This window comes from Piliocolobus tephrosceles, chromosome 14 (assembly GCF_002776525.5).
Source record: "Piliocolobus tephrosceles isolate RC106 chromosome 14, ASM277652v3, whole genome shotgun sequence".
NCBI lineage: Eukaryota > Metazoa > Chordata > Mammalia > Primates > Cercopithecidae > Piliocolobus > Piliocolobus tephrosceles.
The window spans coordinates 77,152,336-77,179,091 of NC_045447.1; the positions used below are offsets into that span (position 1 = coordinate 77,152,336).

The 26,756-nt window shown below is 38.7% G+C and overlaps 1 protein-coding gene and 1 pseudogene across 2 annotated transcripts in view; one reads left to right on the forward strand and one right to left on the reverse strand.

Moving 5' to 3' along the window:
- Positions 1–15,701: 15,701 nt before the first annotated feature.
- On the reverse strand, positions 15,702–16,248 carry LOC111543410 (annotated as a pseudogene). The gene has a single exon (XR_002731855.2). The product of XR_002731855.2 is annotated as a peptidyl-prolyl cis-trans isomerase A pseudogene (transcript).
- Positions 16,249–26,040: 9,792 nt separating this feature from the next.
- INSL6 (insulin like 6) overlaps positions 26,041–26,756 on the forward strand; it is a 32,404-nt gene continuing 31,688 nt past the window's right edge. Inside the window, exon 1 of the mRNA XM_023213400.2 lies at positions 26,041–26,360. Coding sequence (XP_023069168.1) covers positions 26,072–26,360 — 289 coding nt within the window. The 5' untranslated portion in view covers positions 26,041–26,071. The remainder of the gene's footprint in view (positions 26,361–26,756) is intronic.

Consider the following 26,756-nt stretch of genomic DNA (forward strand, 5'->3'; position numbering starts at 1 on the left):
TTAGTTCTGGTTGCGGAGCCCCACTCCTGCTCACGCCTGAGTTCCACAAACTGCAGCCCAAGTCTCCCTAATACCAGAATGGCAATGCTAGTTTTCAGGACGGCCCACAGTTTGTGGGACCTAGGATTGAGAATGGCATCTTGGTGCTTCTGCTTAGACCTGAGAGACTGCATTGGACACTCCCTGGAGAGGTTCTTTTTCACACTCTGAGGCTGCTCCCTAAGTTAGATTCAGGACTTGTGAGAACAAAGGTGCTCTCCTGTGACCTGAATTGTATGATTCCCCTGTGGAAAAGTGTACCACAAAAAGAACTCATGCAATCTCTTCTATATTGGGGATTGTCTCCCAGTTTTCTTTTTCGTTGGTCTTGGTCACATGTGCTGCTTGTTTTCTTTCTCCCTCCCAGAATTTGAAGTTTCCTTTCACTTTTCTGTGAACTCCTGTGTTCCATCTTGGGTAATAAATTTAAAATGTGATTATCTGCATGCTATTTTGGTTCTTCTAAGTTGATGAGGCCAGCTGGAAATGCTTCTAGTCAGCCATCTTGGAAAAACAAAAATCCTATGTACTTTATTAGAGCCAGGCATATTAATCATGGTTATGTAATTTTTTCCAGCTTAACTTAAGCTCATATTAAGGGAGGAGACCACCCCTCACATTGTCTTATGCCCAATTTCTGCCTCCAAAGAAAGAAGTAAAAACTAAAAGGTAGAAATGAAATCCATAGGCAGACAGCCTGGCGCCTTGCCCTGGGCCTGGTAGTTAAAGATCGACCCCTGACCTAACTGGTTATGTTATCTATAGATTCCAGACATTGTATGGAAAAGCATTGTAAAAATCCCTGTCCTGTTCTGTTTCCTTCTGATTACCCGTACATGCAGCCCCCCAGTCATGTACACCCTGCTTGCTCAATAGATCAGGACCCTCTAATGTGGAGTTGTGAGCCCTTAAAAGGGACAGGAATTGCTCACTCGGGGAACTCGGCTCTTGAGACAGGAGTCTTGCTTGATGCTCCCGGCCGAATAAACCCCTTCCTTCTTTAACTTGGTATCTGAGGAGTTTTGTCTACGGCTCGTCCTGCTACAATATAGTTACATTGAATTTCCAATCTATTAATTCCAACATTTCTGCCATATCTGGGTCAAGTTCTAATGGCTGCTATGTCACTTCAACTCTGTTTTTGCCTTTTGTCTTGTAATTTCTTCTGGATTGTCAGACTGGGTAAAAGAAACTATGGTAAATTGTAAGAATTGTGGTGGTAAGGTGTCAGGGGAGGGGAAGCATTGTAGGGTTCTATGATTAGGTTTCAGTCTCTTAGCAAGCCTGTGCCTCTAGACTGTGAACTTCACGGGTGCTGTTCAATTACCTCCTTCCCCCTTAGGTGTGACCAGATGGATAGAATGGGCTGGAGTTGAGTATTTCCCTTGCCCCTGATCAATTAGACTCTGGGGAGAAAAACCCAATAGATTAGGCTCTTGTACTATAATTTCTCTTGAGAGCAGGCTTTGTTAAGAGAACAGTATGTTCTGGCGTATTTTAAAAGGCTACATTTCTTCTCCTCCAGCCAAAAGCACAAGATTTTTCACCTATGTTCACAGTGGAGTCCTGGCTGAGCTCTTGGAAGTAATGATGTATAAAGTGTGCAATACTCCCTAAAACTAAGATCCCTTGGAGCTCTTAATTCTCACACTTGTGCACACTGACCCTCCAGCAATTCTTCAATTAAAGTTGAGGTTTCGTACCCTGACACCAGTTCCCCTGGAGGTGTCTGCTCATGGGTTTCTCCTGTAGTAAGTTAGTAAGTAGTTAGTAAGTTAATCTCTATATTTGCCTATTCATCTCTCCAGTTCTGGGGGATAGCAGTTTGTTCTGTAATCTCACTTCTCTGACAGATCTAAGAGGAGTAGCTTTTTCAATTTTTTGGTTTTTTTTACTTGTTGTAAGGATGGAAGGATGACTTCCCAGTTCCTTATATGCCAAACCAAACACTAGAAATCTCCAAAAAGAATTTCTCAAAAAACAATTTTAATATAAAATGGAGATTTACTTGGAAATTCATTTTTAAATACGCCATTGTTTGTTATTCAAAGTTAGTCACTCCGTGTAAATACCATCCAAACCTCAACTCTGAGAAGCCTCTCCCAAATAGGGAAAATATCCAAAAGCACTGACTCCAACCATCCCCTAGATAAGACAAGAACTTAAAGAGTTACATGAGGCCCAGGGTTTGTCAAATGACGACAAGGCCCTCTTCCAAGTTGCTGAAACTACATCATAGTTTTCATTTGGAACTTAAGGTATTTACTAGTTTATTTGAAAAGTGCTTGGTTACATCAGGTTCTAGGGCTTCCCTGAGGGAACAGAACAAATATGACTAGATTTTGAACACAACGAATCAAGTTATAAACATGTGATCTTATTTGCAATTAAAAGTTCAGTGCATAATTTCATAGTTATCTACAGGAACCATTGCCTAGAAACCTGTATTAATTTGTTTACAATTGTTTAAACAATAAAAATTTATTATCACATGCACACAAAAAGAATACAGGAAAGTGATTATAAATGTATTGATTATTTTGCAAGAACATATGTTACCAATATACTCTCTGCAGATTGTGGGATTCTACTGCTGTTTGCTTTACAATGACAGTGTGTGTGTGTGTGTGTGTGTGTGTGTGTGTGTTTTCTGTTTCTAGAGATACAGAATACAATCTCAAATTAAAATATTCATGTGCTAACAATCAGCCATTCATCCAGCGGAGTGAAAGAGTGAAAGAAATGTAAGTAATTGGTAGAAACTGAAAAAATCTGATATCCCACCACTGTAAGAAACATATAGTTAGTGTTCTCTGAAGATGTGTGCAGCAACCATAGAGGATCCTGAGTTTCTCATCTTTGTCAGGATCTCTGGAGCGCAGATATAAGTACCAACATTTACAGTTTCCACTAAGCTTAAGGTTCCAGTTCTGCGGTAGTGAATGGGACAGTGTGGTGTAAATTTAAACATTATTATGTGACCCTAAAGTGATGCTATTGGGAACTTTAATATTTTTTGCAAGGCATGATTCAAACATCATCAGTTTTCTTTTTATTTAGCAAAAAATTTATCAGTCCACCCAACTCAATATTATGAATGAATACATCAGGTAGTATAGGAGTGTAATTATAACCTCTTAATGTTTTGAAGAAGAAATATAAATAAATGTAAGAAGAGTCAAAGGAAGAAACAGAAGTTTATACAGTAAGTATTAACCAAGATAAACTCTAGAAGTATAAAATTTGTTATTTTTATAACAAAATTATAAAAAATTCAGATTTATATTTGTTCACCTATATTTTCTATAATAACAATGTCATGCTTTTGAGGTTAAAAAACAAAGCTCCCAAAAGATACAAATATTTGAATAATCATAAAAATATTTGTAGTGGGGGAAAGGCCTGGAAAAAGAAGGCAATTCAAACTTTAATACAAGCAAAGAGTAGAAGAACATTGGGAGCATGAAGGGACATGGGACGTGAAACTGGAGTCCTGAGGGAAAATACTGCGGAGGGAAAACATTCTGTGGAGGTAGGTGTGAAAGGGGTGAGCTGGGACCATTGATTCAGGAGCTGACTGCTAGCCCAAGGGATATACAAGTCTCATTGAGCCAGGTAGGGGAAGCAGCCTCAGGTCCAGGATAGGCACACAGGCTCAGGTTGATAGGCAACAGCAGCAGTAGTCCCCAGAGAAAGGCTGAAAAGCCCAGAGCAGGAGAGACCAGGCCCTGGATATAGCTCCTGTTCTTATCCAACCTGCTAGGAGTCTCGCTGCTGCTGAGCCACTCCCCAGGGAGACCTCAGCAAGCTCTAAAACATCAGCCTAAATGCTTATTTAATTATTTGATTGTCAGTAGCCTAGAATCCCTCTGCAGGAAAGTCAGGAGGATTTCCAAAGTCCAGGAGGAACTCTCACTGGAATCTGTACCACTCTCAGATGAGAGCTCCCACTGCCCAGGTCATGCTGCACTTCCCATTGGTTGTCATCAGAACCACTGCTCACAGGCCCAACTAGGTATCTCATTGGCTGCCAGCTTTCAGTTCCCAGTCTGCTGTGGCTGGTGCCCAAAAGTTTAGACTATTCCTTTGTAACTTGCCTTTAACATTTAAAAAACATTTTTGTGGGTACCTGGTAGGTATACATATTTATGGGATACCTGGGATGTTTTGACACAGTCATACAATGCATAATAATCACATCATATAAAATGGGGTATCCGTCCCTTCAAGCATTTATCCTTTGTGTTATGAACAATCCAATTATACTCTTTTAGTGGTGTTAAAATGTAGAATTGGGCTATTTTGGGCTATAATCACCCTGTTGTGCTATCAAATACTAGGTTTTATTCATTCTAACTATTTTTTTTGTACCCATTAACCAACCCCACCTACCCGCTCACCTTCCTACTACCCTTCCCAGCCTGTCATAGCCATCCTTCTACTCTCTATCTCCATAAGTTCAATTGTTTTGATTTTTAGATCCCACAAATAAGTGAGAACATGTGATGCTCGTCTTTCTGCAACTGGCTTATATCATTTAATATAATGACCTCCAGTTCCATCCATGTTGTTGCAAATGACAGGATCTCATCCTTTTTATGGCTAAATAGTACTCCATTGTGTATAAACATCAAATTCTTGTTATACTTTCATCAGTTGATGGACACTTAGGTTGCTTCCAAATTTTGGCTATTTATTTATTTATTTAGAGATGGAGTCTTGCTCTGTCACTAGGCGGGAGTGCAGCGGGGTGATCCCGGTTCACTGCAATCTCCACCTCCCAGGTTCAAGTGATTCTACTGCCTCAGTCTCCCAAGTAGCTGGGATTACAGGTGTGTGCCACAACACCCAGCTAATTTTTGTATTTTTAGTAGAGACAGGGTTTCAACATGTTGGCCAGCATGGTGTCTATCTCCTGACCTCGTGATCTGCCCTGACCTCTCCTGACCTTGTGATCCGCTTGCCTGGGCCTCCCAACCAAATTATGGATATTGTGAACAGTGCTGCAACAAATATGACTCTTTAATACACTGATCTCCTTTATTTTGGGAACATATCCAGCAGTGGAATGGCTGGATCACATGGTAGCTCTACTTTTAGTTTTTTAAGGAACCTCCAAACTGTTCTCCATAGTGGTTATACTAATTTACATTCTCACCAACAGTGTATGAAGGTTCTCGTTTCTCCACATCCTTGCCAGTATTTGTTATTGCCTATCTTTCAGATATGAGCCATTTTAACTGAGGTGAGATAATATCTCATTGTAGTTTGGATGTGCATTTATCTGATGATCAATGATGTTGAGCACTATTTCATATGCCTATTTACCATTTGTATGTCTTCTTTAAAGAAATGTCTACTCAACTATTTTGCCCATTTTAAAATCAGATTAGATTTTTTTCCTATAGAAAAATCTATGTTTGAGCTCCTTGTATATTAATTCCTTGTCAGATGGATAGTTTGCAAATATTGTCTCCCATTCTGTGGGTTGTCTCTTCACTTTGTTGATTGTTTCCTTTGTTGTGCATTAGCTTTTTAATTTGATGTGATCCCATTTGTCCATTTTTGCTTTGGTTGCCTGTGTGTATTGGGTATTACTCAAGAAATTTTTGCCCAGTCCAATGTCCTGGAGATTTTCTCCAATGTTTTCTTATAGTAGTTTAATAGTTTGAGGCCTTTTATTTAAGTCTTTGATCCATTTTTATTTGATTTTTGTGTATGGTAAGAGGGATCTAGTTTCTTCTGCATATGGATATCCAGTTTTTCAGCACCATTTATTGAAGAGACTGTATTTTCCCCAACATATATTCTTGGCATCTTTGTTGAAAATGATTTACTGTAAGTGTGTGTATTTCTTTCTGGGTTCTCTATTCTGTTCTACTGGTTATGTGTCTTTTCTTATGCCAGTACCATGCTGTTTTGGTTACTATAGCTCTGTAATATAATTTAAAGTCAGGTAATGTGATTCCTTCTGTTTTGTTTTTATTTTTTGGCTTAGGACAGTTTTTTGGCTATTCTGGGTCTTTTGTGGTTCTATATAAATTTTAGGTTTTTTTTTTTTCTATTTCTGTGAAGAATGTTATTGCATTGAATCTGTAGATTGCTTTGGGTAATATGTACATTTTAACAATATTGATTCTTCCAATCCATGAACATGGAATATCTTTCCTTTTTTTGTTTGTCTTCTCTAATTTCCTTCATCAGTGTTTTACAGTTTTCTTCGAAGATCTTTCACTTATTTGGTTAATTCCTAGGTATTTAATTTTATTTGTGGCTATTGTAAATGGGATTTTAAAAAATGTCTTCAGATTGTTCACTGTTGGCATAAAGGAATGCTACTGATTTTTGTATGTTGATTTTGTGTCTTGCAACTTTTCTGAATTGGTTTATCAGTTCTAACAGGTTTTTTTGTGGAGACTTTAATTTCTTCCAAATACAAGATCATATCAATTGCAAACAAAACAACAGCCTAAATGTCTGCTTTCTTTTCCATTTAGATGTCCTTAATTTCTTTCTCTTGTCTGAATGCTGAAGCTAGAGCTTCTACTACTATAGTGAATAACAGTGGTGAAAATGGGCCTTGTGGTGTTCCAGATCTTAGAAGAAAGGCTTTCAGTTTTTCCCTATTCTGTAACTTACTTTTATTGAAAGAGTCTCACTGAGAATGTCATCAGAGAGAGAGAGAGAAAACACTGCAGAAATAGCAAACAACCTCACTTGACAGGCCCTTCCCACTTAGTAGCCAGGACAACAGGGTGGAGTGAATGGAAAAGCATCAGAAGACACGATGCTATACAAAGGCTTGCAGGAGGCACTCTGCTGTCCTGCACTGTTTTGATGTTTCATTATATTGAGGGAATGCTGTCATTTTTAAATATGAAAACATAATTTTCCTGACTCTCCTTGACATTAATACTTTTTTCACACCTATTTCCCCCTCACTTTTTTAACCTGACAGAATTCCTGTAATCTTCCATCCACAAAAATGCAGAAGCCATAAATATTTTAGTGGAATTCATTTTTTGCCACAGGAAATTAATATACTTTCTGACAGTCAGTTATTATTGAGGAACCTGTAATATTCAAGGGGATGTCTGCCTTTTCTTCTCCCATTTGGTTTAATTTTCTGTACAGTAAATTGTGTCAGAAATTTTAAAAATAAATTATGTAATGATAATTCATCATAGTAATTATTGATCTCTTATATAATTTCCCTTTGCAATCTCTATTACACCTTGTGTGACATCCAAGTCATCACCACAGGTTATTAGAAACATGAAAAATCAAACCTACTGTTTGCATTTTTTCTGTAGGAAACAGTTTTCTCCAAAGCATAATTTGTAGCAACACTTTTTGCTGTAGTATTTTATCTTTTTAATTAAATGGTACAGTGACATTAATCATTTTTAATTATATTTACTTAAAAATAATTATAAAGTCTTTACCACATTAACCAATATAACTTTTACACACCTAACACCAGGTACATAAAATAGAACAAAATTATTTCATGGACCTTTTGAATTTAGACCATATGGACATAAAACTACAAATCTTGCAATGTTCTACTTGAGTTAGATACATGGTATTATTCACATATTCTTTGCAAACAATCAGATTGGATAGAAAATCTATTTCCTTTGGATTTTGTGCCCAAGTAAACATGATTGTTTGTCAAAATAGAAATCTTTTATGCTTCTAAGAGATCCAGATATGCATTTTAAGTGATAAACGGATTAGTCCCAACAGAGTATTTCTGTGTGTAATAAGCATGAATTTATTAGCAAAGTCTCTGCTGTGCAAAATAAAAATAAAAATTCTACTTCTTCATTTTTAACAAATAAACAAATACGAAACTCTGCCACTAAATGAGAAATTAATTCACAGAGATTATTTTATTACAATTATTCCATTTGAGCTGTATCTTGAATCCTGGGGTCTTAGCACCAAAGCATCAAAGCTCTCAGGGCTCATAGTGCTCAACGGTTCCTACTGCAACACACTGAGGGCTAGTCTGCATGGTCCTCTCATTTGTGGCTTTCTCTTCCTGGGTGCAGGGGAATTTTGCCAAAAGTTGCCATCTATTCTCTAGGGTACTACACATCTCCTACCCTGGAGTCTTCAACTCTCAATGGCACCACTACTGAGCAGTGTACAGCAGAAACCAAGACCTGAACTAGATATAGATATAGATATAGATATAGATATAGATATAGATATAGATGATATAGATATAGATAGAAAAATCAATCCCTTTATCTGTACTCTCTCTTCCTCTCTTTATCTTATATCTTGTTAGAGATACTTGGATAACTTTTTGGCTTATCAAGTATTTGTAAATGATAGGAAGAGTAGCTTTAAGAAGATTCTCTTTGACTGCTCTGTGTTAGTTTGCCCATTTGTGCTAATGATTGGTGTATGTATAAAGGTTGTAACTTTATCAATTCTTGAGAGATGTATAGGCAACAAAAACAATTGAAATATTCTTAATACATTGCAACAGGGTCATTGGGCTGTGGCTATACATTGACTTTTTGCCTTTCAGTGTACTGGAGACAACTGGGGATCTTTCAAAATAATGATGTCTGTCTCTGACACCAGGACATAATGATTTGATTATTTTGGAATGCAACAAAGGCATTGGGATTTTGTTAAAAGCTTCCCAGGGGAATCTAATGAGCTGTAACACTGGAGAATCCCCCAGGCAGGAGTAGTGCTTAGTGTGGGAGGGGGGACAATGGACCACTGAGGAAGAGTGTCCAGGTTCACAGGATGGCCTTTATTATTTTGTTTCTAACAAATAATTGTGGATCAAAAATCCGGTGAGTCATTCAACAAACTGTTATATCCATATCATGGAATAGTAGTCAGTGATAAAAAAAAAAAAAAAAAGTAACCAATTAATTAACCAACTAATACACACAACTTGGGAGAACCAACACAGAATTTGGCTGAGTGAAAAAAGCCAGTCCTCAAAGGTTACATATTTTATGATTGCTTTACAAACTAGTATTCAAATAAAACATTTTAGAATTAGAGAACATTTTTGCCATGGGTTAAGGCTAGAGAGTGGAGCATGGTCATGAAGTGAGTGTGACTATGAAGATTATTGCGGTATTAGGATGGTTTTATATCTTGGTTATCAATGTCAATATCCCAGTTGTTATATTGTAGTAAGTTATCATTAGCAAAAAACAGGTAAAGCATAGATATGATTATTTTGCATTATTCCAGATCTTCACATGTGTGATTCTACGTTATCTTAAAATTCAAAAATTAATTTCAAAACTTCCTCAAAGTCCTAAGAGGCATTGGGATTAGGTGTTGGTTAATTGCTGTTAGCAGTCACGTAATAGAGTAGGAATTCATAGGAGATATGAGGTAGTTGGAGAGATATTAATTGTGACATAAAAAAGAGAAGCATACTCACTCTTTAGAATATATAATTCAAGTGCTACTAAACTACACCTAAGACTGTCACAAGAAACTGATACGTGTAAGCTTAATTTATTTCACATATAAAACCCCACCATTACCATAACTCTCAATGATGAAGAACTGAAAGCTTATCCCCTCAGATCAAAAACAGGGCAAAGGTGTTCACTTTAACCACTTCTATTCATATAGTATTAGAAGTCATAGCCAGACAAACTAATTAACCAATTAATCAGAAAATACACGAAAACTAGGGAGAAAAAGTAAAATACTGTCTGCCTTCAGATGATATAAACTTATATGTGAAAAGAACAAAGGCTTTGAAAACAAGTGTTAGAACTAATAAATAATTTCTGTAAAGAAGCAAAATAAAAAATCAGAATGCAAAATTGATTGCCAATGAACATCCAGAAACAAAATTAAGAAAACAATTTTATTTTTAATAGCATTAAAAACAATAAAATACTTAGGAATATACTTAAGGAGAACCTACAATGTATTGCTGGAACATACTAAAGAAGACATAAATAGCAGAAAACAGATATATTCACAGATTTTCCTGAATTAAATGACTTAATATTGTTAAGATGTCAATACTACCCAAAGCAATGTACAAAATTAATGTTATCCACATCAAAATTCCAGGGATGTTTTTCTGTAAAAATAGGAAAACCCTTCCTAATATTAATATGCAATCTCAAGAGACTCTTAAAGAACCAAAATCATCTTGATAAAAAAAGAATAAAGTTGGAGTACTCACCCTTCCTGTTTTCAAAACCTTCTACAAAGATCCAGTAATCAAAAGAATGAACTATTGGCATGAGGACAATTGTATAGACCAATGGAATAGAACAGAGAGAATAGAAATTAGTCACTGTTATTTAGTAAAATGATTTTTGAGAAGGATGTCAAGACCATTATGGGGAAAGAACAGTTTTTCAACAAGTGGTGCTGGGAAAACTGGATACACACACACAAAAGAAGGACTTGATCCTTACCTCACACCACATATAACGTTTAACTTAACTGTATCAAAGACAAAATGTAAAAGCTAAAAATAAACTTCTTAGAAGAATCCATAAAGGAAAATTATCCTGACATTGGATTTGTCAATGATTTCATAAATATGACATGAAAAGACCAGGAAATAAAAGAAAACATACATATTTGACAGTGTCAAAATTTAAAATTTTTGTGTCAAAGGATACTACCAAAGAGTAAAATGAAAATTTACAAAATGGTGAGAAATAATCATAAATTATATCCTGGAGAAAGGTTGGACATACTGAATATATAAAATAGAAAATAATTTTTAGAAAGGAATAATATGAGGAGACACCTAGAAATTCATTTTTATGTTATCCATTATGTTGTAGAACAGCACTGCACATAGAGTATTCTCCAGAGTTCATCAATCTGTATAAAGAAATGTGAAACACCAGTTTTGAGAAGCCTCTCGCAAGCACCTTTTCTTAGTGAAAACACAGCTAAAATCACTTATTCTGACCATTGTGTAGTCCTAGCAGGTGTTGTTTGAAGAGTTATATAATATCAGCATTTGATAGGTAATGATTGGGACTTCCTCCAATATAAGGAACATAGATCATGTTTTTTATTGAGAAAAAAGAGGATTTATTAATTTATTTCCAAAATACCATAGTGTCCATCAATCCCTCAGGCTTACATGAATAGAACAGATCTGGTCTGACTAGGTTTTGTTTTCAAACAATGCATATAATCAAGTGGTACTATTTGCATTTAATATTTACCAGTACTTTGAGAGTTTTCTAATAAGCCAATTGCCCCAAAACTGTGTTGACTTGTTTTTAAATTTAAAAAATAAAATTTCTGTTCATGAATTACCACACACAGGGTATGTAATAAATCAATCATAAAAATATAAATTTTTGTGCACAAAAATGTGTATCAGTAATAATTAGATTATCAAATTAAAATATTTAGATTACCAAAACAATTCACCAATCACCAAGAGAGTTCAAAGAAATAAATTGGTAGAAACAGTCCAATTTTCCCCAACTTTAAGCAGACTTCCATAGGTGCTCTCCCAAGACTTAACAGTCAAGCCTCTATGGTCTCTGTGTTTTCTTAGCCTTGACAGGATTTCTAGAGGGTAGATAAAAGTACGGATCTTTGAAATTCCCTGTAAGTTGAAATCTTAAAGTTTATCCACAGTGAGATGCCATCTCAACCAGTCAAAATGATGATTACTAAAAAGTCAAAATACAACACATGTTGGTGAGGCTGCAGAGAAAAGGGAATGCTTATTCATTGTTGGGGGGAATGTTAATTAGTTCAGCCACTAAAAGCAGTTCAGAGATTTCTCAATGAACTTAAAACAGAGCTACCATTCAACCCAGAAATCCCATTACTGGGTATACACCCAAAGGAAAAGAAATCCTTCTACCAAAGAGACACATGCACTTTTATGTTCATTGCAGCATTATTTACAACAGCAAAGATATGGAATCAACCTAGATGCCCCTCTGTGATGAATTGGATAAAGAAACTGTGACAAAGATACACCACAGAATGCTATGCAGCCACAAAAGAGAACAAAAATATCCTCAGTAGCAACTTGGATGCAGCTGGAGGCCATTATCCAAAGTGAGTTAACACAGGAACAGAAAACCAAATACCACATGTTCTCACTTATAAGTGGGAGCTAAACATTAAGTATACATGGACATAAAGATGGGAACAATAGACTCTGGGGACTACAAGAGGAGGTAGAGAAGTAGGGTGTCATGGGCTGAAAAACTACCTTTTGGGTACTATGCTCACTACCTGAGTGATGGGATCATCCATACCCCAAACCTCAGCATCATACAATATGCCGTGTAACAGACATGCACGTGTACCCTCCGAATCCAAAATAAAAGTGGAAAAAAGAAGATTTCAGGTTTATACAATTGTGAATTGGAAATTGCCTTGTAAACCTTAAACATTATTATATACAAGCTTAAAGTGATGTTATTGAAATTTTAATAATGTTCGCAGGACTTGGTTTAAATATCATCAGTTTTCTTTCTTTTGTGAGCAGTTGCTCCATCCACTCATCACGATACTGCAGATGAATAAACAAGGCACTATAGAAATCAATCTAATTGTAATCTCTAACTGCTTCAAAGAAGAAATAAAAACAAAATGGGAGAAGTTAGGAAGAATAGTAAATGTTATATAGCAAGTGTTAATGGAGACAGTCTCTATCTGATGAACTTACATTTCAATTTCATTTTTATTTTACCTGAATTTTCCATAGTGACCAGGACATGCCTTTAAATAAGCAAATGACATTTAAATTACAAATATTTTGGTAAACATAAAAATACTCATGGAGGAGGAAAGAAAAAAGAAGTAGAAAATTTAAATTAAAATCGAGCAAAGGGTAGAAGTTGGGAGCATGGAGATAACAAGGGATATGAGGAGTGGAGATAGGGAGAGTGAATAAGAGCTGAGGGAGAAAGTTCTTTGTGGGTAGGTGGAAAATTGGTAGAACTTGGACCGTTGACTCAAAAGGTGAGTAATAGCTCTAGGAAGACGTATAGAAAGTAGTCTGAAGCCCAGGTTGGTACATAAGCACAGGCTTTTAGGCAACAGCAATGACACTCCCTAAAGAAAGACTGAAATGCCCAGAACAGGACAGACCAGCTCCAGCACGATCAACTGTTCTGGTCCTGTATGCCAGTATTCTGGCTACTGCAAAGTCAGCTTCAGAAAGAACCCCATGAAGTGGATGAGTGATGAAAAGGTGCAGTTAAGTGGCATTAAATTCCAAGAGACCACAATGTACAAGGATCCCCAGGACAGAATCTCCAGCATCCAGGAGGTGCTTCTGCAGGTATCTGGACCACCCACAGGCAAATGGCCCCCCAATCCCTGGCCATCCCACACTTATTGGTTGCCTTAGGGCAAACAAACAATTGGAACAGCGGCCTGCAAGGCCTGGCTCCACAGCTCTGTAGCTGCCCTTGCTTAGTCCTTACTCCACAGATGTTGATACCTGAAGCTTGGGCTTTTCCTTTGTAATGTACTTTTATTGAAAGGGTCTCAGTGGGACAGGTGGGAGGAGGTAGGACCTGGGTCGGGGGCGGGGGAAGATGCTGGGAGAGAGGAGGACAGGCACCTGGACAGCGAATTTCGAATTGAGAGAAAAGTGAGCAAGCAGAGAGGTGTTGCACTGGTTATCAAGCTGCTTTACATGCCAGACAGGCACAGGCACTCTGAGACCTGTTAGGGTCCTCGAATGGGAGACAGAAAGGGCCTTAGATTTAATGACTCTTCTTTTATCCAAAAGCTAGGCTGTGGCCTAAGCAATTAAAAGCATCCTCCCTCTCTCTGTGTTTTAATGGTTTTAAATGCACTCCAGGAGAGCCTTGCTTCGCATATTTTTAAATGGGTCTTACAGGGTGTTGAGAGACAAGAGCTGTAAGAGAAAGATGCCTGGATCATTAGAGGAGAAATTGGAGAGGACCAGAGACAAGGGAAGCTACCCCTTCAGATCACTGTAGCTGAAGATCTGATTAATGTTTTCAACATTTGAAGGTGCAATGGATTTTAAAAGTGAAATTTCAGAGTTGAGAAGAGTTCAATACCAGAATGGTGTTTAAACTTTACCAAGTCATAGGATAGTCATAAAGATAAATTACAAGTTAAGTTAGAATTAGCAAGGGCATCTTTCAAAAGCTACAGAGGCTACTCTAGTCGGTCTAATAGGTTGTATTAAATTCTGAGAAGCCAAGGTAAATTACTAATTCTTGTTTTACATTTAATGTAGAAGAAACAGGTTTTGAATAGGCAATGTGTGAATCCAAAATTACATCTTGTAAGTGCATTGGTGGTATAGTGGTGTACATGGCTGCCTTCCAAAATTACATCTTGTAGACTATATGCATAACCTATGTTAAATCACTAAATGACTCCATTAAAAGTCATCATGGACAGCAAATACTTGCTTCATTTTTATAGGATTCACAGTGTGATTTCAAAGTTATTTACTTTTCCTACATTGTTGGTCAGAGTTTGTTTATTTTATTATAAAATAGGGAAAAACAACACAGTTTAGGAAAATTATTAATGCAAATCAAGAAAGAGTAGATTATAGTACAATTTGTGTTTAATTTTCACTCTTTCTGAATAAATTAGTAAAAATGCTTATTAAAAATCTTTGAAAACTATAGATGAATTTAACAAGAAAAATGGAAAGTGCACATAGAAAATCAATGTTAAATGTCTGGTATTGGGGTGGATGTAGATATAGATGTACAGTTATATGTGAATAGAGACTTAAATATGTGAGTCTTTCTATTGGAAAATTTTTGATTATGAAATAAATTTCCTTATTGTTATCTAGTCGATAATGCAGTTGGAAGTTATCAATCAAAATAGCGTTAGAGAGTCAAAAGTGCCATGATGCAAGCATTTTGATTGTCATGGAAAGAGTCCACAGACAGGAGAGTGAAGTTAGCAGATCCTTAATAATACTGTAGTACTTCAAGGTGCCCAACTCTAAGTAAGCTAAGTTGTTTAGATGTTAGGATACTTGCTGATTCTCTTTGGTGTTTAATTACATTGAGGCAATGGTTATAATGTGATCCAGGCAAAATTCTGTAATTTTTCTAATCCTCTTTGACGTGAATAGTTTTCCTCACCTTCCACCCCTCCTTTTTGACTTCACAGAGATGATGTCATCCACCATTAACAAAGATGCAGAGACCTTAGATATGATGTTGGGATTCATTCCTAAGTTGTCACAGTAGCTGAAGGCAATTCTGTCTGAGGGGCAGTGTCATTGAGAAAGGTACTACTTTCCTGACCAAAGAGAAGTGAAGCTGATGATGCCAGTAAACTATACTGTGAAGAATGTTGTGACAAACGGACTTTTCTGAAAGTATGCACAAAGTAAGTAATTGTGAACTTCTCACCTAACCTCCTATGTATTCTCCATGAAACATTCACTGATGTCCAATTCAGTCACCACTGATTGTTAGAATGTGAGAAATCATTATTAATGCTTACATGTTTCACTTGCTCTGTAACAATAGTCTTTCCACTATTGTACTTCTATGAAATTGATCTTTTTTCTGCTGAAAAAGTCTTTTTCTTTTTTATTAATAGTATATTTAGATCAATTGCTTTTGAATCTTATTAACTATATAATGATTATAAAAGCCTTATTACTTTAACCAACATAATAACTTTTTTTGTTATTTAGTTTTTATTTCATAATCATAAACTTAACTCTGCAATCTAGCTAGGCATGGGAGAGAACAAGGAAAACATGGAACCCAAAGGGAACTGCAGCAAGAGCACAAAGATTCCAGGATACTGCGAGCAAATGGGGTGGAGGGGTGCTCTCCTGAGCTACAGAAGGAATGGTCTGGTGGTTAAGATAAAACACAAGTCAAACTTATTCGAGTTGTCCACAGTCAGCAATGGTGATCTTCTTGCTGGTCTTGCCATTCCTGGACCCAAAGCGCTCCATGGCCTCCACAATATTCATGCCTTCTTTCACTTTGCCAAAGACCACATGCTTGCCATCCAACCACTCAGTCTTGGCAGTGCAGATGAAAAACTGGGAACCATTTGTGTTGGGTCCAGCATTTGCCATGGACAAGATGCCAGGACCTGTATGCTTTAGGATGAAGTTCTCATCTTCAAATTTCTCCCCATAGATGGACTTGCCACCAGTGCCATTATGGCGTGTGAAGTCACCACCCTGACACATAAACCCTGGAATAATTCTGTGAAAGCAGGAACCCTGCTCGAAGGAGACTCGCCGTCGACGGCAATGTCGAAGAACATGGTAGGGTTGACCATGGCTAGTAGTACAAGAATTTCCTCGGTGGCAGCATCTGCAAAGCCCATAATAACTTTTTATACACAACCGACACCAACCACATATAACAGTTACACATTTATTGAATCAATTTTGTCAACGTATACTAAATGAACACAAAACCACACACATTGTAATATTTTACTTCATTGGAAGTGGGAGGGTTTGGGGGTTTAGTAAAATATTATTTGAAAACAATCTGAACTGACAATAAATATATTCAAATTTTTGTGCCCAAATGAACTCAACTGTTTTTCTAGTAAGGCTTTTTTATGCTTCTAAATAAATATATCATCATATAGATAACTGAATAAATAACTCATTTTTTGGTGTTAGAACTGGTAAGGAAATGGATTCAAGTCTACCATTTTAGAATTTACAGAACATTTATGTAAGTAAAATAAACCATGAAATAATATGAGCATTTCTTAGAGTTGGTAAAGCATCATGGTATCATTTTAAAATTTAGTCAGTTTCTTCAACCTCTGTATCCATACATTTTAACTAGCCTCTACAGAGAAAATGCACTTTAGAAAAAATTTACTTTAGAAAAAGTAAATTGCTTCAATCAAATGTCTGTAAACGGAATTATAGGAGATGAACACAGAAGTTTCTATATTCCAAAGTTCCATACATGGTCAATCATAACCAAGGCTCGGAGGTTTATCATGTCTTCTCCTAGTCCCTCCTGGAGAGCTTCTTCTCATTGAGAGAGCAGAGAACGACAGAATGTAACTGTTCGGGCAGAAAGCCAACATGTTTTAAGAGTTGTGCTTTCAAGGTGGAACCCTTGTTGTTCATTGTAACTCTTGCATTCAAACTTACTTATCCACAGTATGCAGCTCACTGTCCATTACAGAACACATTTTCTCCAAGTTTGTCCTTAACTGATAACACTGAGGACTATCACTATTATCTATCTATTATCTACTGGCATAGTTGCCTCAATCTGTACCAGTATATACTCCTACTACTAGCCTATCTTTCCCTCCATTTTTCCCTCTCCTTTCCCAGTTGTGTCATGACCCCTACCTTTCTTATTCCCAAAGACTGTTTTTGTGCAACAGGTATGAATTTTAAGGCACAGTCTCTCACATGCAGAAACTATCCACCTTTCTTCTTTACCAAATTAATAGCAATCCCAATTCTGTCACCTAGTAGAGAATTCAATATGAGACATTGTTCTAATGGGGACACCCATGAAGGTGTGCACTGAACCCAGGGTCTTAGCACTAAAGCACCAAGACCCTTGGGCTACACTATCCTCAGTGGCTACCACTGCAACACTCAGTGCAATCCCACATGGTCCTTTCACCTCTGTACTTGTGTCCCTCACTGGGGACAGAAAGAATGCTGACAAGGATGATATATATCTCTTCCCTTGGATAGGGAAGTTTCAACCCCAGGATAGTTTAAGGAAATAATCATATTATCTCTCTTCTGTCTCTTTTTCTGTGTCTGTCTCTGTATTTCTCTCTCTCTGGCTCAAGTCCTATCAGGTTACTTGCATAACTTTTTACATGTCTTTGGGCATTTATAAACAACTGGACGTGCAGTGTCAGGCATCTCCTTTCTAGTATAGCCCTTGGATAGGCAAAAACCAAGGCCCAGGCAGCCTGCTTGAACTGGGCTAGGGAATGGAAATGTGAGACAGAATAGTACAGTATCACGTCAAACCAGGATAACATCTCAAGAAATTATCCTAACACACACACTGATCACTAACATTTTCAGACTTTCCTTCTCCCTGGCATTAGTCCTGGTTTTCTAATATTTTTTCATAAACAAACACCAATCATTTCCCCACCAAACTCTAAAGTATCTCTGAAATTCTATACTTCTCATTACCGCTGGGTCCCACTGTAAATGGGCTTCCCTCTCACACTCTAACTCTGTCAGATGCCACAATGGCCCCCACTGCCCAAATCCAGTGGTGACTCTTGCCTCTTGTTCTCCTTTACTCTTTCATATTTCACCCTGTGTTGCTAATGATTGGTGTACACAGTATATAAAAGTTGTAACATTACGAAATACAAAGGGATAGACAACAGATGCGATTGAATTACTCCTAAAATCTTCCTACAAGGTATTTGGGGAATAGCTAGGTGATATTTCTCCTACTTTTAGCACACTAGAAACCACTGGGGATCTTCACAAATACTCGGGACTGGCTCCACACCCAGAGATATGACTTCCTTGTTTCAGAGTGCAACAGCGGGAAAGGGTGTTCTTAAAAGTCCCCATGTGATTCCAATGTGCTATTAATACACTGGAGAACTACTGGGGTGGGGTGTGGGGTGAGTTAGGACAAAGAGTGCAGTGGGGGCCAGAAATGACTGTCTGATTTGAAGGAACAGTCACTTTTTTTTGTTGTTGTTGTTGAGGAAGAAATGTCAGGATTATATGTGATAAGACTTTATTGGAAAGTCAATTTTTGCTCATCAGGATGTATAGTTCCTAAATCCTGTGGAAATGTGACCATTTGATTATGAACATGGACAAAATATGCAGGAAATAAGAACCAAAAACTACTAGAAGGAACTTTTTGAAGCCCTACACATATTCACAAACAGGTAGATCTCAATATATTCCCCCCTCTTTAAAGTAGAAGGCATGCAAGAGCTAAAGGAGCTACCTTCTCTAGTTAAACACCAGACTAAAGATTATAAAAGGAACTAAAAGATTGGTTTGGTGGTATGAGAAATTAGGCATGATTACCTAGGAGGAACCCCATACACATCTTGAAAGCCCTGCTGCCCTAGATTTTGCCCATATAGACCCTCTAACTCCCACTTGGTCCCCCACCTTCTAACCCACAGTCCTCTGTGAATTGTACTTTTATCCATAGTGACTACACCAGTTAACTTCATCAAAGAGGTGAATCACCCTAGGATGGGTCGGGTCCTCCTGTTGCATCCCTGACCTCATCCCTGTATGGCAGAAGATCCCTAATCATAGAGGCTTTGCCTTTTTCTAGTTTTACTAACCTGAGCACTCAGTGCATTTTTTACTCTGTAGCCAGGTTCTACGGTTCCACCATCCTCCTATCCTCCAGCCCCAGAGTCTGCAAATATCTTCTGATGAAGTGCAATTTCCTTTAACTAATATGATGTGTTGAGCAGCTACCAAGTGCGTGCAACTGACCTTACAGTGAGCTCACAGAAGCTCATGGTCAGTCTAGGGTGGAAGGCCAATAAGTAAGGGGGAATAAGTGCTATGATATCAGTAAAGTATCACTGAGAATGTAATGAACCCACAGGGAATGGGGTCTACTTTATTTCCATCATGGGAAGGAGAAAACATAGAGGAATCAACATAAGGGAAGAGAGTTTGTGGTAATTTCCCTAAAGGAAGTAATGTTGGATCTGAATCTTAAAAGGTATCTGAGCAAATGAGAGGGCAACAAGGGACAGGGAAAGACATAGACAACAACAGAAAGCACAGCATGTGTGAACCTGCCCAGGAGTCAGTAGGATAGGAGGCCAGTTACTGTAAAGGGGATTATCAAGGTATGGCTAGAGATGGAGGCAGGAAGAGGGATTCGTAACTCATCTAGTTCATCCTGGATATGGAGTTTAGATTGCATCCTTACGTGTTCGGGAACCACTCATGATTACAATTTCTCTTGCATAGAAAATGTTTTCCATCAATACTGGACACAGAATGAGAAGGAATCTTGGGACCATTAGGGCAGAGAACCCGGGAATCATAGAATATATTTCACATTTTGAAATAAATCCTCTGGTTTGTCCAAGTTACTCTGCCTTTTTCTGTGAGAATAAGGAGTAGGATCAGATATGTTATATGATTTGACATTAATAATGATAAATAAATTATCAATATTTGGGGGATCCTATTCATTTATTCAGCAAACAATTATCAACCTCCTCCTCTTACATGCCTAGCAGTGTCTTGTGTCCTTCGGGTTTAATAGTTGTGGGGAGAACCCACAAAATTGCTGCTCACATGGAGCTTCTACCTAGACATATAACTGTTTCTCAACTTTCCCTTGCCATATGCACTCTATATATAACCTTGCTATTATTATAAAAATAAGATGTGAGGGAAAATAATAATAGATGAAGTTTCATAATTTTACTAGTGTATATAATTTTAAATCTCTTAACCAAGAAATGTTCAAAGCTTTGCTTCCTGGAGGACATTTGGAAGATATACATTTCCCTTTATTCTTAGTTTTAATATTCTTTATAAATCAGTGTGACAACTGAAGTAAAAGGACAGACTCCTAGAGCAGCTCTAAGGCCCTACTGTGAGATTCCCAGGTTGGATGTAACCAAGAACCTAAACTGGTTTAAAACAAAAGAATTTTTTTTTTCTCATAGTTCTGAATGCTGCAAGTTAAAATCCAGGTGTTGGCAGTGCCAATGTTGTTCTGAAACCTTTGAGGAGCATCCTCTTTTTTTCTTCCTAACTTCACATGGCTTGCTGCTGCTTTTTGGTGTTCCTTCGTTGCAGCTGCAGCTCTTCAATGTTATCCCTCTTGACACATGGTGCTCTCCGTTCCTTTGTTTTCACATTATCTTTGTGTAAGGATATCCATCCTACTGAATATAGGGCCCAGCTCCAGAGGGACCTCATCCTAACTAACTACATCTGCAGTCACACTAGGGTCTATAAAGGTCCCATTCTGAAATACAAGTATGTATGGTTTCAGTGCATCACTTCCAGGACACAATTCAATGCATAACAGAGCCTGAGGAGAAATCCAGACAGGACAGTCAGGGCGGCTGAAAGAATACACTCATTTCCCTCTCTTCCCTCCCTTGATACACAGAAATAAAAATAAACCACTTTTCTGAGAAAACATAGAGGCAAAATTTTCTCCTGGGACTACAAAACGGTACAGCCACCCCAGAAAATATTTTGGTGACTTTTTAAGAAAAACTAAACATGCAACCACCTTACAAAGCGGAGATTACATTACTGAACATTTTCCCAGGAATTTAAAATTAATGTTTATGTAAATCCTGTGCATGAATGTTTACATAGGCTGATTTGTAATCGCCAAACACTGGAACTAAGCAAAATGTTCTTTATGCGTGTTAGTTAAACAAACTGTGGTATATCCGCACCACTGAATAAGACTCAACAATAAAAACAGCCAACTAGTGACAAATGCATCAAGCCACACGACTATCCAGATAATCAGGCTGAGTTTTTTCACTAACTCCAGAAAGTTACATGCTGTATGATTTCATTTATAAAACATTCACAAAATGAGAAAATTTAAAAATGGAAAATCTCTTTTTCAAAATTTAAGGACTAGGTTAGGGCGCAGGTTGGAAGTTGGTATGACTTTAAGGAATCCTTATGGTGGTGGAACAGATTTATATCATGACTATTCAACTGTCAATATCCTCATTTTGATATATGGTGTAGTTTCATAGCTGTGACCTTTTGGCAAAACTGGAAAGGGTCTAGTAATTATTTATTATATTGGCATGTGTCAATCTGTAATTATCAAAAAATTTAAAATTTAATTTGTTAAAAATCAGAAACTTCAGCTTTAGAAGTTGTTAGGGATTGAATGTAAATTGTTTGCTGTTGTCAAGTCAGGCAAAACAGTGAGGAATTCACAGAAAATATGAAGTTGTTAGTAAGAAATTGGTCATGAAATTAAAAGAGTGGCAGATATGATCTTAAATCAAAATGAGTTTATCTAAGAACCTCTGACTGGATGAAATGGAGACTGGAAGATGGTACAGATAGAAGGCTATGAGCAACAGAATCCAAAAAAGGGCTTCAGAACCTCAGAGACCATCAGCTACCTGGGATAAAGCCAGTGAGAGTGCTGTCTGAAATACTGATTCCAATCCAAAAGGATGAGAACAATGTCCAGCAAAGTTAATGCTAGAACAAGACAAACATGCTGCCCCAGAAATAAAAGGCAGCTTCCTACATCGAGCCTGTCCTTCGCCCATATCCCTCATCTCTTCCTCTGCAAAGTTATAATTCAAGATGATATTTGGGCGGGGACACAGAGCCAAACCATATCAGCAGTATTAAGTAAGTACACCTTAAGTAGGTAGAAAGAGAACAAGACAGAAGAAGGAAGAAAAAAAATGAAGATTACAATAGAGCTAAATAAAACAGAAGATAGGCAAATTCCTTGAATCCCGGAGCAGCCAAGATGGTGGAACAGAAACAGCTCCACTCTGCAGCTCTTACCTAGAAGGATGAAAATGGAGAGTGAATTCTGCATTGTCAATTGAGGTACCAAAGTTCTCTCACTGGGACTGGCTAGGTAGTTGGTGCGACCCACAGAGGGTGAGAAAAAGCAGGGTAGAGTGAGGGCCCACCTGGGAGCTACATGGGGCAAAGGGAACTCCCTCCCCCAGTCATCTGGGGCAGTGATGGATTATGCTACCCTACCCTGAAAACCACACTTTTCCCATGGATCAATGCAACCTGCAAATCAGGAGGTCCCCTTGTGAGTCCATGCCACGAGGGCTTTGGGTCACAAGCACAAAGCTATACAGACTCATGATGGTGGCTAGGGTGGGTGGCCAGTAGAGCAGGCACTGAGACACAGGAATATGTGCATACTTCAGCTTTGGAAACTCCCGTGATGCAGGAGATCCATCCACTCCCATTGGAAGGGAGCTGAAGCCAGGGAGCCAAAAGGTCTTGCTCCCACAGAACCCCACAAGCTAAAACCTGCTGGCTTGGAATCCTCTCTGGCCAGCATGGCAGGCTAGAGACTGCCTAAAAAGACTGAGTTCTTGGGGGGTGAGGGGGTGCTGCCATCACTGTGGCTCCAGTCCAAAGTTTTCCCATGCCACTGGTGCCAACAAGACTTAGCAGTCTGAATTGGGAGCGATTCCCCAGAGCACAGTACAGCAGCTGGGTCAGTTTGTAGCCAGACTGCTTCTTTAAGTAGGATCCTGATCCACTCCTCCTCACCAGGCAGGGACCCCGCTGTGGGAATCTCAGCATCCCAGTCAGGGGTTCATGGACAGAACTCTGATATCCCCGAGAGGAGCCCCTGGGAGGAGAAGTGGCTGTGGTATTGTGGATCAGCGATCTTAGTCTTTTCTGCCTGCTGGCTCTGAAGAGTAAGGGCAGCCCAGACGAGGGGGATTCCCACCAGTGCAGCACACCCACCCTGCCAAGGGGCAGTTACATTGCTTATTTAAGTGGGTCCCTAATCCTGGTCATCTTTTCAAAGAACCAACTTTAGTTTTGTGAAACTTTTCTAGTGTTTTGCTAGCCTCTATTTTTAAATTTTTTTGTCTGACTTTTGTTATTTCCTTCTTTCTGCTAAATTTGGGCTTACTTTGTTTTTCTAGTTCCTTGAAATACAATGTTAAGTTGTTTATTTTAGATCTTTTATGACATAGGTGCTTATTACTATAAACTTCTCTCTCAGCACTATGTTTGCTGCATACCATAAATTTTGGTATGTTGTGTTTCCATTTTGGAGTTTTTCAGATGGAGTCTCACTCTGTCACCCAGGCTGGAGTGCAGTGATGCAATCTCAGCTCACTGCAACCTCCGCTTCCCAGGTTCAAGCGATTCTCCTGCCTCAGCCTCCTGAGCTGCAGGGATTACAGGTGCCTGCCACCATACCTGACTAATTTTTTTTATTTTTAGTAGAGACAGGGTTTCACCATTTTGGCCAGGCTGGTCTTGAGCTCTTGGCCTCAAGTGATCCACTTGCCTCAGCCTCCCAAAGTGCTGGAATTACAGGCATGAGCCACTGAGCAGCCTGTCTCAAGATATTTTTTAAATTCCCTTTACATTTCTTCTTTGACCTATTGGTAGTTAGGAACATGTTCTTTAATTTCCACATATTTGTGAGTTTTCAAAAATTCCTTTTATTGATTTCTACTTTCATCTCATTGTGGTCAGAAAAGATATTTGGTATTATTTTATTATCCTAAATTTATTAGGACTTGCTTTGTAGCATAACATATGATCTATTCTGGTGAATGTTCTGTGTGCATTTTAGAAGAATGTGTATTCTGTTGCTGTTAGATGGAGTGTCCCATAAAAATCTGTTAGCTCCACTTGTTCTAAAGTATAGTTCGGGTCTCTTGATGAGTCTCTAGGCAGTATATAGTTGAGTCTTGTTTTTTAAATCCATTCAGCCCTGTTTTTTTATTAAATAACATAATCCATTTACATTCAAAGTAGTTATTGATGGGTTAGAATTTACTACTGCCATTTTGCTAATTGCTTAGTGGTTATTTTGTAGATTCTTTGTTCTTTTCTTTTTCTCTTGCTCTCTTTGTGGTTAGATGATTTCCTGTAGTGGTATGCTTTGATTTCTTCTTTTTTATCTTTTATATATCTACTATAGGTTTTGCCTTGTGGGCTTACAATTTTTACATTTCGCCACTATAGTGGGCTTACATTCATCTCAGTATGATTAATATTTTCCTTTCTCAAAAACTTTACCTGATAAAGTTCTGACTAGGACTCATGGCCCACTATAGTTCGGACATAAGTTGTTTTTCAAGGAAGGTGATTAAATTTTACTAATCTATATTGTATCAACCATTTAAAAAATCCAATGGGCAGTTAATATAACAGCATTCATGGATGCCACTGGGAAGCAGGGAAAAGATGGGGAAACGGAAAATGAAGAAAAAGAGTCAGAAGACAGTAAAGAAAGGGAGAAAAAAATTGTATAGGGAAGTGGTGAGATCACTGATAAGCTGGCACCTGTAGCTTCAGCCTTATTCCTGAGACAGCCCCCGAATGCCCTCTTGTGGCCGATAGTACATCCTTCCACGCCAACACACTAATAACGCAGAACTTCTTTTAAAATGATAAAGCTACCTATGCCGATTGTGCTTCGCTTCCATGCCCCTTCCCTACTAACTGAGCAAAATTATCTCATCTAAATGAGCATTTCATGCTGCATGCTGTTATTCTTACAAGGCAAGTCCTCTAGGGGTCCCTGTCACAAGTTAATTTGGTAACAGACAATCCTCTACGTTCTCTAACCGAAAGAACCAGATTTCTATCCCAGGTACTTCAAGACAACATCCCTACTTCTTTTTTCTGGAGATTGAGGCTAAGGCCTATGCCTCCCTGTGAACCAGCAGGATTTTTCTGAAGAAGCTTTGAACCTGACTAAACGCACATGCCCATATGCAACACACAAACGTTTCACCACATATTTGATTGCCAGCTAAATGCTAGCCCTCGGGGTACAATGGAAAGCAAGAACAGACGCAGGCCCTGCCTTCATGAAGCGGGGGTCTCAGGAAAGAGGTCACACGCCCACAAATGGAAACAGGTCGATTAACACCGTGAAAGAGATGAGAGGGGGTTTCTGTGAGGGAGACGAAGCTTCATTAACAACCCGGCAAACAAGAACGGGAAACGCATTCCAGGTGGAGGGAGCAACACCTTTTAACGTCCGTTATCAGGTCACAGGGGTCCTATGCTCTCACGCTTGGTGAGGAATCTCCCATTGAGGAAGGAAAGAAAAATGAATCAAACCAGAAGGTGGCGGGGTAGTGAGGGGATTTTTGGCTTTCATTTTAGGAGCCAGAGCCTGCTACCTTCGACCACCTGAGACCCCTGGGAGGGCGGGAAAGCCTCGGCTCCGCCAGCGCGCGCCTTCCCTTGACGTTCTCGCGAGGCCCCCACGCGCTCGGAATTCCACAGGCTTGTGCGCGCGGCTCGGTCTGGCGCAGGCGCAGACAGGGAGCAGGGTCAGGCCCACCGCCATTGAACAACGCGGAGGTCTCGCCTGCGGTCAGAGGTATGCCGAGGCTCCTCCACTTGTGCATGCTGTGGCTTGGACTCTTGCTGGTTCGATTTTCCCGTGAACTGAGCGACATCAGCAGTGCCAGGAAGCTGTGCGGCAGGTACTTGGTGAAAGAAATAGAAAAACTCTGCGGCCATGCCAACTGGAGCCAGTTCCATTTCGAGGAGGAAACCCCTTTCCCACGGTTGATTGCACAGGCCTCGGAAAAGGTCGAAGCCTTGAGCCCCTACCATTTCGAAAGCCAGCAAACCACTTTCCCGGCCCGAGGAAGAGGCACAAACCCAGGTAAAAATCTAATCCCGAAGGCTTGTTTGTTCATCTCTGTACATTTCTTATTCCTGTATTTGCTTTGCCAGAAGGTAAGCTTCCCCAGGAAGTGGAATTTGTGGCTAGTACACAGCTTTTTTAAAAAGTCGTAAAAAACAGTGTATTGAAAATATACAAAACCAGCGAAGCGCCGGTTTTTTTTTTTTTTTTTTGAACTTAGAGGAAATAAGTGTACACTTGTAAGTCTACAATTTATGTAAGAATGTTGTTCCTTTCGGGAGTGCCCGTCATCTGGCAAACTCCTTTTTGTCCTTCAAAGCCCAACTTAAGTATCATTTTCCTTGTGAAGTCATCATTGACCTTTTCATAGCCAATAGCTCCATTGTCCTTTCTACCACAGTATCTAGCACGTAG